A 16437-nucleotide genomic window follows, 5' to 3' on the forward strand; every position below is an offset into this window, starting at 1 on the left:
TTCAAGAACTTCATATCAACATCTCGATAATCTGTAATCAATAAATGCATTCAAAAATCACTGTTTTCATATGATTTGCATAAATTTGCATAAAATAATCAATTATACACGCACATGAAGGAGTGAAGTCTGATCCTAATCTCAGTTTACGAGTCAAACTGACAGCGAACTTTCTTGAAAGGCTTTTGAAAACATATCTGGTATAACCATCCACAAGTACAACTACCTTTTATGTAATTGATTAAAATATATCATTTATGTGGTCATATAAGTGTAATTTCACAATCATTGTAGTGATTTCGATCTTTAAAAGATTAAAACATTGAATACTTCAGATGATACAGAATTTATAAAGGAGAATCATGTATTAAACAGATAACTGCTGTATTTGGATTTTGTTACTGTATTTTAGCTATATGTGTATACCTTTGTAAAGACGGAACCGTCATTTACTTTAGTGCTGAATTCAATATTACGCAGACGTCCTGGGCTACAGTTTGGTATCGTACCCGTACTAGCCCTGAAAATATAATCAAAACACCAATTAGTTTAGAATAAATACAAATATGTCTATTTAATGGCCAGTATTCATACTTGTTGATTGGTACTGATGAAAACAGTTCGAATTCCGGACAATCCTGAGTCGATCCATTCACTACTGAGTATATAGCGCTGGATGTACCGTCATATGAACCAGAACCACAATACATCCTCACCAGAACTTCATCTAAATTATTATAGTCTATCACTCATAAAAACAAATATTACATATAAAAACTATGAAATTAAATTGTATGAGAAATTAACTTACTTGATCCGAAATGAAGCAAGAAAGAGAAAATTAAACAAAATATCCTGAATAATGTTCTGTTCATTGTGAAAAAGTGCGAATATAGAGACTGGTTCTGCATTATTTCCCTTCTCTAGCTCAGTACCAGCTCGCTCTATAGGTTTATCGGGAACTGATAACAGCAGCCTTAAATTAATAATAAATGATCAAATACGATAACGGAAAAATTGGACGTTTTGTTTCTAGTATAATTTGTTACAGTTATAAACCAGTATTCAGTGTCCATTGATCCTCATCCACAGTTTCATTTTTCTGGAGTAGATTGGTGACGTCACGTTGTACGCACTTCTTTGTAGACTCAAATTAAAGACTTGATGTAAGGTTCACACACACATTCATCGTCGTATTTTCTGCAAAAAGCTGAGGAAGCCAAAAAGAAGATTTGAAATCTTCGAACGTACTTCAACAAAAAATAAATGTTAAGAAGTCGGGGGCTGGTGCAAATGACAGTTATAAGTCCAAGTGGGCCTACTTTGAAATGTTATTCTTCTTGGAGCCGTATGCCCAGAACTTACTTACTTGATCCAAATGGAAGCATTGAGAAAAATGCACAGAAATTCCACCACAGTTTTCTGTCAATCGTGTTTCTATTACAGACTGATTAGAGATTGATCACCCCAACACTCCCTTTCAATCTTACACACTGCCTGCCCAATGTTATAGTTTTTGTTGGTAATTCAGTTGACGCGAGAGAGTTGAATTTGTAAATAGTAAATAGAAATAAGGTTGTATAGATTTGAAATGGAAACGGATAACCACCTTTTTTATTCTTCATGTATTCTTTGTCACAGTTACAGATCATAGCGAATCATTGACATCATATTTACATAATCTTTGAAAACATCATATTCACAACTCTACTCCTTAAAACCTAGAATTCCCGATCCACGGTTTTATTTTTCTACAGAAGATTTCTGAAATCGCGTCGTAAATCTATTCTAGAAATTACTTTTTAGATTCAAATTAATTGTACTGATACAAATAGTTAGATATGACATTAGACTCGACGCGTGAGAGTTTCCAATACGTGTTATTAGTTACACTGTTTGGATTACGAGACAATTTATACATTTTACACAAACAATTCAATTTATCTACAATGTACGCCTCACATTGTATTTCGTCTTCACAGTAATTCGCACAATGTATATCAGTTTTACAATGTGTCAGCTGTACAGAGTTGACAATTGCTCCAAGTGCAGCATCGGTGACCTTCATGAACTTCATATCAACATCTCGATAATCTGTAATCAATCAATGCATTCAAAAATCACTGTTTTCATATAATTTGCATAAATTTGCATAAATTAATCGATAATACACGCACATGAAGGAGTGAAGTCTGATCCTAATCTCAGTTTACGAGTCAAACTGACAGCGAACTTTCTTGAAACGCTGTTGAAAACATATTCAATACCATCCACAACAACAGCCACCTGTTTACAAATATACAGTCATTGGTAGAGAATATCTATTTTGAAAATCAACATCATTTAATGTATGTCTTATACAGAAAAAAAAACTATTAATTATATATGGGATTTAGAGGCTCTTTATGAAATATTGCATCAACTCATTTTAGCCGATTATTCATCATATAATGAAAAATATTCTTCTTATTGCAGTATTATTTATTATTGAGCCATTGTTTATTTTCATGCCAAATCTGCCATGAAATATTATGAAGTGTACCTTCGTGTAGTCGGAACCGTCATTAACTTTAGTGCTGAATTCAATATAGCGCATTCGTCCTGGGTTACAGTTCGGTATTGTACCCGTACTAGCCCTGAAAATATACAATCATAAATCTCGTTTCTTGTTAAATTTCAGACTATACAGCGTTATGCAATATTCAATTTAGCTGTATCTACCTCCCCCACGACGATTATTGTGATCTAATCTTATTCTATTAAAGAGAATCATATGAAATATGCATAAGTGATAATTGCAATTAATAAATCAATGCGAACATGTTTTAAAGCTCGCGCAATCATTATCTGATAATGAATATATCATCAGCTATACGTGGTACAGTATAACGAGGCTACGTGATTATAGTCGCCTGCACGTTTGGCCCGTGCCAAATTAGGCTCAGAACAACTGTTCACAAGGATAATAAATGGGCCGAATTGGCCCGGGCCCGATCCATGGTAATTTGACTCGTGCCCGATCCATGGTAATTTGACTCGAAGGACATAGGTGACTAAGGTTTGGTACCAATTGCTTTTGAGAATTACTAAGTTGTCTATACAACATGACATTACAAGTTAGCTTAAGTCGAGATACTGTTGCCACTGGCTGCAAATCTGACTGACAGACACTCGAGGGGACACCCACTTAAACTCACCAAGCCAAGATGCAAGACAACCATCAGACAAAATAGTTTCACCCAGAAATTTATTGAACCCTGGAATAGTTTCCCAAGTCAAGTGGTAATGAGTGACACAATGGACTCATTCAAGTCGAGTCTCGACAACTAACTTGAGGGACCGTCTGTACACCCTGTAAACCGCGCACCCTAACAAAAGTACAGTCTTAATCGGTTTAAAGGCAAAAGCCTATGCAACCGTATTTGACGATGACGATGACGATGACGATGACGATGACGATGACGATGACGATGACGATGATGATGACGATGACGATGATGACCGGCTGTGCTGGTTTGCCTAATGTGATTATTGCTCGGATATACGTGCAGGATTGCTAGAGTTAAAGATAAAGATCCAAATATGAGTGAACAAACTGGAGAACTATCAGTTGGTGACAATTCAATTTAAAACAAACCATGATAGTGAATGAACCATTGAATATATTGTGAGAGACATGTGTGACAATTTCGATAGAGTTTGCTAAGAAAGCCCTGTACATCATTGATAGGCGTTTGAATGTGAGAAAAGGCCGAGGTGCTGAGAGGAAACACATGGAAGATATCCTGCAGATATTATTGACTATCGATCCAGACTAGCTATTTGTCTTTAAGTCTCTAATTTGCTCTATGAAGCCCATTAAATTTGCTTCATATAACCGTCGTTCTGTTAAAAAGAACATAGAAGTTATCAAGCGATTATGCAATGCAAATGATATAATTATACTGCAAGAACTGGCTTTCCGACCAAGAGCTGTCATTTCTTAGAAATATTGATTCTGATTTTGAAGCACTAGCATTATAATTTCAGTAAAATTCTTTTCCAATACTTGTTTCTTGGCATCGATGAAAACAGTTCGAATTCGGGACAATCTTGAATCGATCCTTTCACTACTGAGTATATGGCTTGTCCTCCGTCGTACAAAGCGGAACCACAATACATCGTCACTATCACTTCATCTAAAGGTGAAATATTCACAAGTTACTGATTTACTACTAACTTCAATTCCTACGTGAACAAATTTGTTAAACAAATATTTTACGTTGTTATTCGTAACGCTTTATTGATGTATAAAATACTACTCATATATGTATCTGATTCAGTTTTCAATGTTACACACGATTATCTGCATTTTGATGAACGAAATATCAAATTACTTTCATACATTCACGAACAGATAGAAAGTAACATAAGGTTGAAATTTGAAAAAAAGAAACAAAACGATTATAAATTCGTTGTAACTTACTCGATCCAAATTGAAGTAAGGTAAAAAATAGAGAAAACTTCCATGACAGTTTTCTGTACATAGCGTTATTAACTGAACGATTGATGATATCACAGTACAATCTACCATCAGTGTATCCAATACAATACTCAATATTCCACACAAAAGCCAGTCTCCTTCCCGTTAGAAACCATCGATGGGTCCAATCAAAGAGCTACTACAATGTATGCGATCAATTGTTCATGACGAACGAACTGAGGCTTCGAGTAAAACGTATCAAACGATCAAACTCGGTTTTCATTCGTTTTGATTTTTATTTCTAATATCGACAAAATTATTTTTATTTTGTAGAAACAACTAGATGGTAAATGTTCGATGTTTTATCTTAATTCGGTGAAAACACTGTCTCTCAAACTGAGTCATGTAATGTGTATAAAAGACAAGATAAATCTGTTGCATTAATAACATTTCGAATAGAATGATTCATCAGGTAAAATCATTTAATACTCGAAATGTCAGTTTTAAATGGATTTTCAATCGTGGATTTTACTGTTCTTTTCGAATCAGATTTATATCAGTGATTTCTGGTGATTGAGTGACATTGATTTTAATTTACTGCCTCCTTCCTTCTCATCTTTCAACACTTTTACAATAACGAATAAATCCTAAAACAATCTTGAAATCTCATCGATGAGATCAGAGATGTACTCTGGTAAATTAAGTGTCTAATTATTGATATGTCTTGATAGGAGAGCAATTTTTCATCGTCCTTTTTTTGTAAATGTGGGGCTCGAAACTTATTATTTGCATGTTGCTACATCATCAGACAAATGACAGTTTTTGTTATAGGTCGTTATTGATATATATTATTGATATTTCCAACAAACGTCGGAATATTCGATAAAACAGATTAGACCGTTATACCATAGACAATAGAAAAACGGTTTTCCTATGCGCAGTAACAACAGCGGTTTAGTCGGTAACCAGACTGTGGTTTAGTCAGTAACCAGACTGTGGTTTAGTCAGTAACTGGATTACAATTAAAATCAAGCATATTGTTAATCACAATAAAACAAATATATGCGAAAACATATGAAATAACATATATTTTATATAAAATTGATGAAATAATTTCAAAAATGATTGATAAGTTTGATTAGATATTAATACAATATTTCCAATTTACTTCATTACGTTTGCATCAGATGAACCTGGCTAATGGTATATGATTATTTATTAATATACCGATTAGATATGACATTAGACTCGACGCGTGAGAGTTTCCAATACGTGTTATTAGTTACACTGTTTGTATTACGAGACAATTTATACATTTTACACAAACAATTCAATTTATCTACAATGTACGCCTCACATTGTATTTCTGCCGAGCAGTAATTCGCACAATGTATATCAGTTTTACAATATCTCGTCTTGGCAGTGTTTACAATTGCTCCAAGTGCAGCATCGGTGACCCTCACGTACTTTAAATTAGTCATTTTGTAATCTGTAATCGATAATAATTGGAACATGATGAAATACCTGTTTTCATATAATTTACATAAATTTGCATAAATTTGCACAAATTAATCAATTATACACATACTCGAAGAAGGAGCGAAGTCTGATCCTAAAGTGAGTTTTTCAGATAAAGTGACTGTGAAAGGATAAATTCCAACACAGTTGAACGTATAGTTTACGCTTTCAATGTCTAAAACTACCTATAATTCATAGAAAAATAAAAAAAGTGATTTTGTTTTAGTTGTTCGTATTTGAATTATCGATCTAGACTTCAATGAACTTAGAGGATTCATATTTATTAGAAGAATCTTTTTTATTTCGTTTTGTTTCATACTGTACCTTTGTATAGTTAGTTTTATTTTTGAATTTAGTGCTGAATTCAATGTAACGCAGTCGTCCTGGGTTACAGTTCGGTATTGTACCCGTACTAGCCCTGAAAATATACAACAATTCCAAATGAGTTTAGTTGGAATATCTCTACAACAAATATCTCGCCAAATTTCTTTTATAATGATATATGTATATTACTTGTTTCTTGGCATCGATGAAAACAGTTTGAATTCGGGACAATCTTGAGTCGATCCTTTCACTACTGAGTATACAGGTCTAAAACTGCCAGCATGTTGACCAGCACCACAATACATCGTCACTTTTACATCACCTTTATTAGAAATTGTTGAACATTATCCCACCAGTTAATTGCTATCGGACGGAGTGTGACACTAAAGGTCTATTAGTCTAAGTTTTATTGTTTGATGGAGGGTGACACAACCAATCCAACCCCCTCCCCTCCCCTCCCCTTCCCCCTCCTTCCCCTCCAGTCGGTGTAACGTTACTTTCCGATTACGAAGTGCTATTGAAATATCGTTGTTTGAACTCAAATGAAATCCAATAGTTACAAAACCGAGTTACTATTGGATGTGTCTGACAGACTCACGGACGCTGCGTGTATCGGTATGAAGTATCATTATAAATTATTTCATCGAATAGCTCAACATTACCTTTTTAAGTAAGTGCAATGACATTTATTCCAAAAGGACATTGCTCTATTTGTAAAGTACAGTGTAATGTAATGCAGCAGCAACAGCAGCAGCAGCAGCAGCAGCAGCAGCAGCAGCAGCAGCAGCAGCAGCAGCAGCAGCAGCAGCAGCAGCAGCAGCAGCAGCAGCAGCAGCAGCAGCAGCAGCAGCAGCAGCAGCAGCAGCAGCAGCAGCAGCAGCAGCAGCAGCAGCAGCAGCAGCAGCAGCAGCAGCAGCAGCAGCAGCAGCAGCAGCAGCAGCAGCAGCAGCAGCAGCAAGTGCAATGACTATGTTGCTTAACATAGGATCCTTAGGTTGTAGGTAAAAATCCCCTTGGCAAAAATCGTTTACCGCTAACCTTAGAAAATATTCAATCAACAATGAAAAAGACTTCAGACAAACAACTTCAGACAACAATGAAAACAATACCGGTATTTAACAATTACAATTATAGTGTGTTTCAGATTAACAAATTACGAAGATAAATGAGTCAGAGATGCTGCAGCTGTTTTTATTTCTTTACAAAGTTAGATGAAATACGGACCGAAACTATTACATATCAAGAGTGACATCATCCAGATATAGAGGAATGTTACTTACCAGACCCGAAATGAAGTAGGACCACAGAAATATAGATCCTAACCAATATGTCGTCCATTGTTACACAGTTATAAAATGATGTTCTTATTTCTAGTTTTATTGAATTACTTGTGATACATGAGTTTGACGTGCAATGAAACTATTACTACTACTTCCTCTCATCGCTCTCATCAGGAGGTCCCACCTCCCTGCTCTCGTATAAGATTCTTATCGGTTTTTCGAGGAAACACGAATCTCCTTCTCGTCACAGCAAAACGGGATACATTTCAACTCTTCATTAATATTCAATTAATATGTAATATTTGGTACTTTGATATTGGACCAATGCAATGATATAGATAGAGGTTTCTATGCCGCTAGCGAGGGTCTGGTCGGGCATCTGATTATTTGAATGTTATGATATGGACTATAGTTTCTTGTTGGTCAGGGGAATAAAATGTTCCACTTGTGTATATAGTTAATGTGACACGAAAGAGCTGTTTTATATCTCTGTTATCGGGTGCGTCGTTTGATAATGAAATACTGATGCTCGAGAAATGTGGGGTTCAAACCGGATAAAGTTGTTTATCTAACACGTTTTTATGTCGACATGGAACGTGGACAATGATTTTATTGAACACGTATCTAAAAAATGAATTGAATTTATGAAAGAAAGTTTATTAAAATCTAAATCTATCACAACTGTAACAACGCTTTCAAGATTTATACTTTGTACATGATCAATAATTCATGCTTTATGAAAATATAGTATCTATTTATAAAGCGGAACACATACATTACTCAGTATACAAAACTACTGCAATTTCATCAATTCATTGCTTCATAAATGTATCATCTACAAGAGTTACATTGCACGAAGGCCAATCAAGCAAAATTGGTGTCAGATCCGGAGTGTGGTATATTAACTTAGGAGAGAATAAAGACGTCTTACTACAAGACATTATTACGTCATTATTCATCACCTTAAACATCTTTAAATCGTTATCTTTAATATGACGTAGACAAAACAATCTTACACGCAAATCTTTTCACCAATTACTTTTACGTCTTTCAACATCTTTTACATGATTTTACATCAATGTCATTTATGCTAATGAGGTAAGGGAAGCAATCCATTCTCTATTTGTAGCTGATAGATTTCCTGGTAGATTTGATGTATTTCTATTGTTTAACTGACGAATATGTTTCAGCCAGAACGGTGACATTATCAGAACACTTACACCGACTAGACTAGCCGTTAATTCAAACGAGTAAACGTAATTTCCGGTGACGTCATAAACCCAACCTGAAAATACATACATTCAAAATAATTAAATATTTATGATTTCTTTTCAAAGGTAAAAAGAAACTCTACCACTAGAGGGCGCTTACCGGCTAACGGAGCTCCAATCATGAAAGCGATACCAGCAGGAAACAACATATACTGTACAGACATATGAATATATTTTTCTTCAATGATTTCAGCAATAACTAGATGCGTGAGACCTGCAAATCCTGACATTCCAACTCCTATTAGTATCACTAGTATAACTGCTGCAGTGAAGCCTTTAAATAATGGAACTAAAGCCACAGTGACGCCTAACAAAATATTTACAGCTAAACAAAGAGTGAATGTATCAAAACGAGGATGCTGGGAGATCATACAAACCACAAACCGACCAATGAGACCACTAGCTCCCCAATAAGGCACCAGATACCTGGCATCTTCTAATTCTAGTTTACATAGATCCCTAAATCCGGAGACTATATGTACAAATATCACTGATACTGCTATATTGAGGAAAAACACCGAAATAGTGACACCTATAAAGTTTGGCTGTTTGAGTATTTCAATATTCAGAATGTTTTTACATCCTGGAAACTTCACTCTTACATTGTCATCTTCTTTATCTTGTTCATCTTTTCGTGGCAGCAGAACATCTTTATTCGAACGCGGTTTGTTCCAATCGCGTAGAATTAAACTACAAGGAGCCATGTTTAAAGCTATAGCACCTATTATAAGTACTGCTCCACGCCAGGTGTAAGCTTCTATCGATTCATTAATGATCACTCCGAAAATGATCGTTCCTAAAGAAGCTGCTGAAACGACGAAAGCGTTCGCTGTTGATCTGTAACGACGGAATCTGATCATTATGTAAGATAATATAGGTCCGATGTGAAATGTATAAGCCATACCTGAAAATCGAAGACAAACCTCGTGGTCAAGGAGGACAACAACCTACAGTGTTTGGAAATTTGAATTCAAAGTTCTACCGTACCAGTAATGATCCACAGGATGTAGATCAGCCAAAGGGACTTAGAAAACGCTGAACAACAAACAGCAAAACTGTTTACAACAGCAGAAATGAATAAACATCGCCTTAAACCAAATCTTTTGATCATCAAACCTCCGACTGGTGCTGAAAATGAATGGTTCATTAATGAATATAGGGAATATAGGGTACTGCTGTAAAATAACACTAAAAATATAAACCCTACGTCGCCGTAACCCTAAACCCAGCTGCCTGGTAATCGTAACGGGCCATAACCCGAACACGCTAACCACTAAACCGCGGACCAGGACTGAATGATTGGGTTTTGAAGTTTGTATGGTCAGTGATGTGACCAGTCGAGTGTGGTGGCTGGTAATAAATCATTCTCTGATTTTAGTAAAGGGTTTTTCAGTATAGGATGTAGGAACTATACTTACCAAGCATTTGAGATGTCGAATAATTCGTAGTTCCCAACCAGGCCACTATTCTATAACCTACATCGAAATAATCAACCCACTCGACTACTAGAATTCCAACCGTCAAATTGATACCTCCCATAATTATAAATATGCCAACAGCAGCGAGGACCAAACAGCATCCTTCAACTCGACCAGGCTCTTTAAAATCGCTTTCTGGATCCATCACGCGGTTGTATATGTTGTCTTGTATTTCCTCAGGTCCAACTAGATTAATCCTACATGGAAGTGTAAAGTCTATGAAATGCATGACCAAAGTTAGTCTGATAAAACACATAGTCTGATAAAACACTCAATTATGTGTCTACTGTTGTAGACAAATAAAAAATGCCCGCGCTAAAGTTCAGGAGATAGAGAGTAGATTCCGCTCAAGTCGGATCTTTTGGGGGACTGTGAATATTGGATTGGGATTGTTTAAAATGGTGCAACAACCTAGTGAGTATACTGCCTGCCAGAGTAGGATGTTGCTTAACAGTAACAGATATCCAATAGACGAGAAGACATTTCCAGAAATTACTGGACGACGAAACATACCTGTATATATGTTCGATTTATTCACCATACTGACAACAAGACCAAGCCAACATATCACAAACTGCTTTAACATATATAAAAGAGAATTCATGCTTGAAATGGTATAAACTGATTACAGTTAAATCCAGATTATAGTATTACAGTATTCATACACACGCACACACACTCCACACACACGCGCACACACGCATTTTACAGGTTACGTGTCACAGATGTCCTGCCTACAGATCTACAGTGTTATACAGCAAAGATGGAGGCACTTTATTTGTACTAACTTATTTGTACTTTATTTGTACTTTATTTGTATCGTGGGTCGAATGTATATGTGTGAACATGGTTCGAGTTGACTACTCCATCGTAGGTCTGGCCGCTTAACGTTTTGCGGCATTGTACGGTTAAAAGGGGTACATGTGGTATTTAGAACCCGTCGCACGTGTAGACTACGTGTATCAAAGAATTATCGAATTTATTAAATGTTTTCATTCGATGGTGGTCACATGTCTTCATTCACATTATTCCCGGTACGATCAAACATCCCTGTCCATTAGATACTATGGATACTGGCTACGATCGTCGTCTCACGCAGCAGAATTGTGCTTGGTGAGTGGTGCTTGGTTCCAGCATTTGGGATCTCGATGAGGTGACCTCCTTAGGTTATCATGATCACATCACCTGTATAAAGGTCACTGGTCCACGTCACTGTCAGTCTCTATCTTGCTGCGCCCTGATTTACTGAGCTTACTGTAGCGCAGTTACAAATATTGTCACTCAAGGAAACACCTCTGTATCTTTACTTGGATACATGTTGCATATACACACGTGTTGCAAGTGTTACAAGTTTTGTCCCTTTTTGCTATTGTCAGCAATTTGACATCGATAATATTTGAACTTACCAAACACCAACGACATTGCTGTACTGCTGGTTCCTAACCAGGAAATATCCTGTATCCAGTATTGAAATAATCAACCCATTCTACAACTACTCTCTGTCACACATGCTCTTCGTGTGACGTTTTGTTCCGTATTTTCCTTAATCATCGGTTTATCTACCTTTATTATGCATCAATTTCTTCAGTAAGGAATTTGCATTCAGAAATAAACAACAATTTTTGCTAAAGTTGTTTTTGTTTTCATTTATCAGCAATAGTTTACTCGGCATACGATCGCGTAATGCTTAAAAATCCGCTCCGCGGACGCTCGGAAACGTTACAGTGACGTCATCACCTGCTCAATAGCATAACGAAATACAGTAGGTGGCGCCACGTGACGGGTCACGAAAGCCGTTTTCACAGCATTACGCGAGCGTATGCTAGGCAAACAATCGCCGATAGATGAAAACACAAACAAATTTCTACCAATTCATGATTTATTTCTGAATGCAAATTCCTTACTGAACAAATTGATGCATAATATTCACGGATTAATTTATCATTAACGAAATTACGGACCAAAACGTCGCACGGAAAGCATGTGTGACAGACAAAGATCCCAGCGGTATAGTGAGACCCTCCCCCCGTAGCAGCCAGGACCAGACAACATCTTTCAAATCGACCGGGCTCTTTAAAATTACCCGTCACATCAGCACTTCCACTTCTATCCGTCATGCTGTCAGTATACGCGTGGCCGGTCGCTGAGTGCTCAAGAACATAGCGCGTTAACAATTCGTGTTACGTACGAATACAAACCCAGTTTATTCAAGTGCTCTCCAATACTATGCGGGTATGTGCCGCGGCCGTTTCCATGTTTTAACGCACTCAGGTTGAGTACCGCTAGTTGACAGATATTTTTTCTAGTGATAGATAAACTGAACCGTCTGAAAATCAACTCAGGGTATGATACGTGGTATTGTGTAGCTCTTTCTGACGCGATGCTGTTTTACATTTGGATACTTCACGTTAAAAGTGGTGCTCATGTTTTGAGGACACCCTATAAGAGAACCATCAGCCACCGAAACTTAGTGATTTCAGGCCCGTGTCCATTGGAGTGACTTATAGACATAAAGAGGGCTTCATACGAAACATCATTACTCTATAATAATCTCCGGAAATAATCGTTCCTACGACTCGAAGCTACTCAAATAATTATACGATAAAAATTTCACTTTATTCGAAACGAACTTATTTCATACATGTAATAGTTTTATATTCGAAAATATATAATAATTCATTTTATATAAATCAATAAAAATACGAATTATTCAATATAATACATTTATACAATTAATCGATAACAATAAATTCAAATCGAGGATACGGAAGCCATACGCATAAAATACATACATGGGTCGCATTTAAACAAAACTACCCGGTGAGGAATGTGAATAGTGATATTTAATGAGATGAATAAGACTCCGATGCGGTGAAGAGAAACGATAGAGCAGCTATTGCCTGCTAAATAAATCACATTATCACAATGAACTGTAAGTATGAACAAAATTATAGTTACTCTCGAGATCTAGAACATATATTTTTGCCTTAAACTGATCGCATTCAATTTATAATAGACAGACCAGCTGGGAGGGGCAAAAAAACGATCACAGAATCGGAGAGCATTAAAACCCCACAAACCAGTAATACATACATGTGTTCAACAGTCGTGGCTTAAAGTGCAATAGTTGAATGGTTATTAGATTAATCAATATAAACCACTTCACGTCTTAAAGGAGATCATTATGCTAATGAAGTTATAGAAGCCTCAGTGTGAAAAGGGCCATTATGTTAATGAGATTAACACAGCCTCGATGTAAGATGGTCATTATGCTAATGAGGTAAGGGAAGCAATCCATTCTCTATTTGTAGCTGATAGATTTCCTGGCAGATCTGATGTATTTCTATTGTTTAACTGACGAATATGTTTCAGCCAGAACGGTGACATTATCAGAACACTTACACCGACTAGACTAGCCGTTAATTCAAACGAGTAAACGTAATTTCCGGTGACGTCATAAACCCAACCTGAAAATACATACATTCAAAATGTTAATGAATTTATGATTTGTTTTCAAAGGTAAACAGAAACTCTACCACTAGAGGGCGCTTACCGGCTAACGGAGCTCCAATAAGGTAAGCGATACCAGCAGGAAACAACATATACTGTACAGACATATGAATGTATTTGTCTTCAATGATTTCAGCAATAACTAGATGCGTGAGACCTGCAAATCCTGACATTCCAACTCCTATTAGTATCACTAGTATAACTGCTGCAGTGAAGCCTTCAAATAATGGAACTAAAGCCACAGTGACGCCTAATAAAATATTTACAGCTAAAAACATGGTGAATGCATCAAAACGAGGATGCTGGGTAATAAATGAGGTGGCAAACCGACCAATCATATTGCTCGTGCCTAAACAGGGCACCAGATACCTGGCATCTTCTAATTCTAGTTTACATAGATCTCTAAATCCGGACACTATATGTACAAATATGATTGACACTGCTAGATATAAGAAGAATACAGCGCTAGTGACACCTATAAAGTTTCGTCGAGTTAATACTTCAACATGTAAGAAGTTTCTACAACCAGAAGCTTCAGGTTTTTTCAAATATTCGCCATTCACTGAATCTTTCTGTTTATCTGCATTTTGTTCATCTTTTCGTGGCAACAGAACATCTTTATTCGAACGCGGTTTGTTCCAATCGCGTAGAATTAAACTACAAGGAGCCATGTTTAAAGCTATAGCACCTATTATAAGTACTGCTCCACGCCAGGTGTAAGCTTCTATCGATTTATTAATGATCACTCCGAAAATGATCGTTCCTAAAGAAGCTGCTGAAACGACGAAAGCGTTCGCTGTTGATCTGTAACGACGGAATCTGATCATTATGTAAGCGACGATTGGTCCAACATAGAAGGCCTGTGAGATTCCTGAAAATAGACAATAACTACAGCTATTACAAGGAACTGAGTCAACCTAGTATCAAGGTTTAATGCGTAGGTTTCCTGATTTCATTAGAATTCACGATCTTTCACTGCAAAAGTGCATAAAGAAATTAGTTTAATGGAAAAACAACAGTACTTTAAGGGAGATGCTTCTCCGGCATTGACTTCATGCCTTTAACTATAATGAAGGTACAGTATTCGCTCGTAGCGAAAGCTCGTAATTTCTTATAAAATGTGTGAACGTACAATGTTTTTCACGAGAGAACTCAGCTCGACTCACCGGCAGTAATCCATAGGATGAAGATTAGCCATAGATTCTTAGAAAACGCCGAACAACAAACAGCAAAACCATTTACAACAGCAGAAATTACTAAACATCGCCTTAAACCAAATCTTTTGATCATCAAACCTCCGACAGGTGCTGAAAATAATAGTTTATTTTGATTAGTTAAATATGGCAGTGCTTTTTCACATGTTTCCAGTTTGATTTGAAATTTTACAATAATTCCTCAAATCTGGAGCACACATAAAAACCTGAGTGTCGTAAATTATGTCACTGAGTAAATGCTATAATGATACATATTTGGATAGGACGGGTTATTGTATGTATGACATTCTACGGTAAATAGGGAACGGTTTACAGCAGGTACGGTATCCACGAGGCGCAGGTACGGTATCCACGAGGCGCAGCACTAGTGTATAATTATCGGGTTTTTTTATTTGGTGCTCGTCACAGATGTCTCTCTTCACGCGAGTCTATACAATACATTCAACACACTGCAGTTGGATCAAATCCATTATACTTCGTTCCACTTGCATAATATAATCTCATCTAAATCCATTTCCATCATCCATGATTTTACCTTACGCCTGGTGTGCGCAGTTTTCCTGTCAACTGAATACCCGGTACTTGGTTTTACGCGGAAGCGGGTTAGGCCCCTATCTGTCTGTAGGATCTACCTCTGGGTCCCAGGTTATTATCATGATCACATCACCTGTATAAAGGTCACTGGTTCATCACGTCACTGTCCTCTCTCTTTCTCACTATTGATTGCTGCGCTCTGATTTACTGCGCTTCTGCAGTGCAGTTACAAATATTGAACGCCACTCAAGGAAACACATCTGTATACACGCTACATACACGTGTATAAATCATTTATAATAGTATTACAATTATAAAGGTACATTAATAATGTGACTAATGTCTATTTATTAATGGATGAGACCTGTTTTTCTTGGATATTTTGCTTACTTTTTGGGGTACATACCTCATTTATGTCTTTACACAATGCCAAAAATCGCGGACAACAACTGAATATCCGATATATTTCCAGTTCTGTACCAATTAGATGGATTGGCAAAAAGACTCCTTAAGTCCAATTGAATGAGAGAGAAAATCCTCCATTTTGTGAAATTTCTTGAATTTTTACATTGTCACCATGCCTACGAAATGAAGTTATTTTTCTTGTGGGGTCTCAACAACTAAATCAGGGTGGCGAAGGCATGGTAACAATGTTCAAATCCAAGAAATTTGACAAAATGGAGGATTTTCTCTCTCATTCAACTGGACTTAAGGAGTCTTTTTGTCAATCCATCTAATTGGTACAGAACTGGAAATATATCGGATATTCAGTTGTTGTCCGCGATTTTTGGCATTCTGTTAAGACATAAATGAGGTATGTACCCCAAAAAGTAAACAAAATATCCC

At 36.6% G+C, this 16437-nt stretch overlaps 2 protein-coding genes across 2 annotated transcripts; both read right to left on the minus strand.

Moving 5' to 3' along the window:
• Window positions 1-7493: 7493 nt before the first annotated feature.
• On the minus strand, window positions 7494-11852 carry LOC141905453 (monocarboxylate transporter 13-like). The gene is made up of 6 exons (XM_074794318.1): window positions 11740-11852; window positions 10847-10907; window positions 10274-10530; window positions 9843-9983; window positions 8956-9759; window positions 7494-8869 (listed from the first exon to the last, which is right to left on the minus strand). Exons 3-6 carry the CDS (start codon window positions 10476-10478, stop codon window positions 8670-8672), a joined length of 1350 nt encoding a protein of 449 aa, XP_074650419.1. The 5' UTR covers window positions 10479-10530; window positions 10847-10907; window positions 11740-11852; the 3' UTR covers window positions 7494-8669.
• Window positions 11853-12983: 1131 nt separating this feature from the next.
• LOC141905454 (monocarboxylate transporter 14-like) lies at window positions 12984-15808 on the minus strand. Its single transcript, XM_074794320.1, has 4 exons — window positions 15593-15808; window positions 15010-15150; window positions 13887-14714; window positions 12984-13800 (listed from the first exon to the last, which is right to left on the minus strand). The coding sequence occupies exons 2-4, from the start codon at window positions 15131-15133 to the stop codon at window positions 13601-13603; spliced, it is 1152 nt and encodes a 383-aa protein (XP_074650421.1). The 5' UTR covers window positions 15134-15150; window positions 15593-15808; the 3' UTR covers window positions 12984-13600.
• Between the last annotated feature and the right edge of the window lie 629 nt (window positions 15809-16437).

Source organism: Tubulanus polymorphus, chromosome 5, assembly GCF_964204645.1.
Source record: "Tubulanus polymorphus chromosome 5, tnTubPoly1.2, whole genome shotgun sequence".
Taxonomy (NCBI): Eukaryota; Metazoa; Nemertea; class Palaeonemertea; order Tubulaniformes; family Tubulanidae; genus Tubulanus; species Tubulanus polymorphus.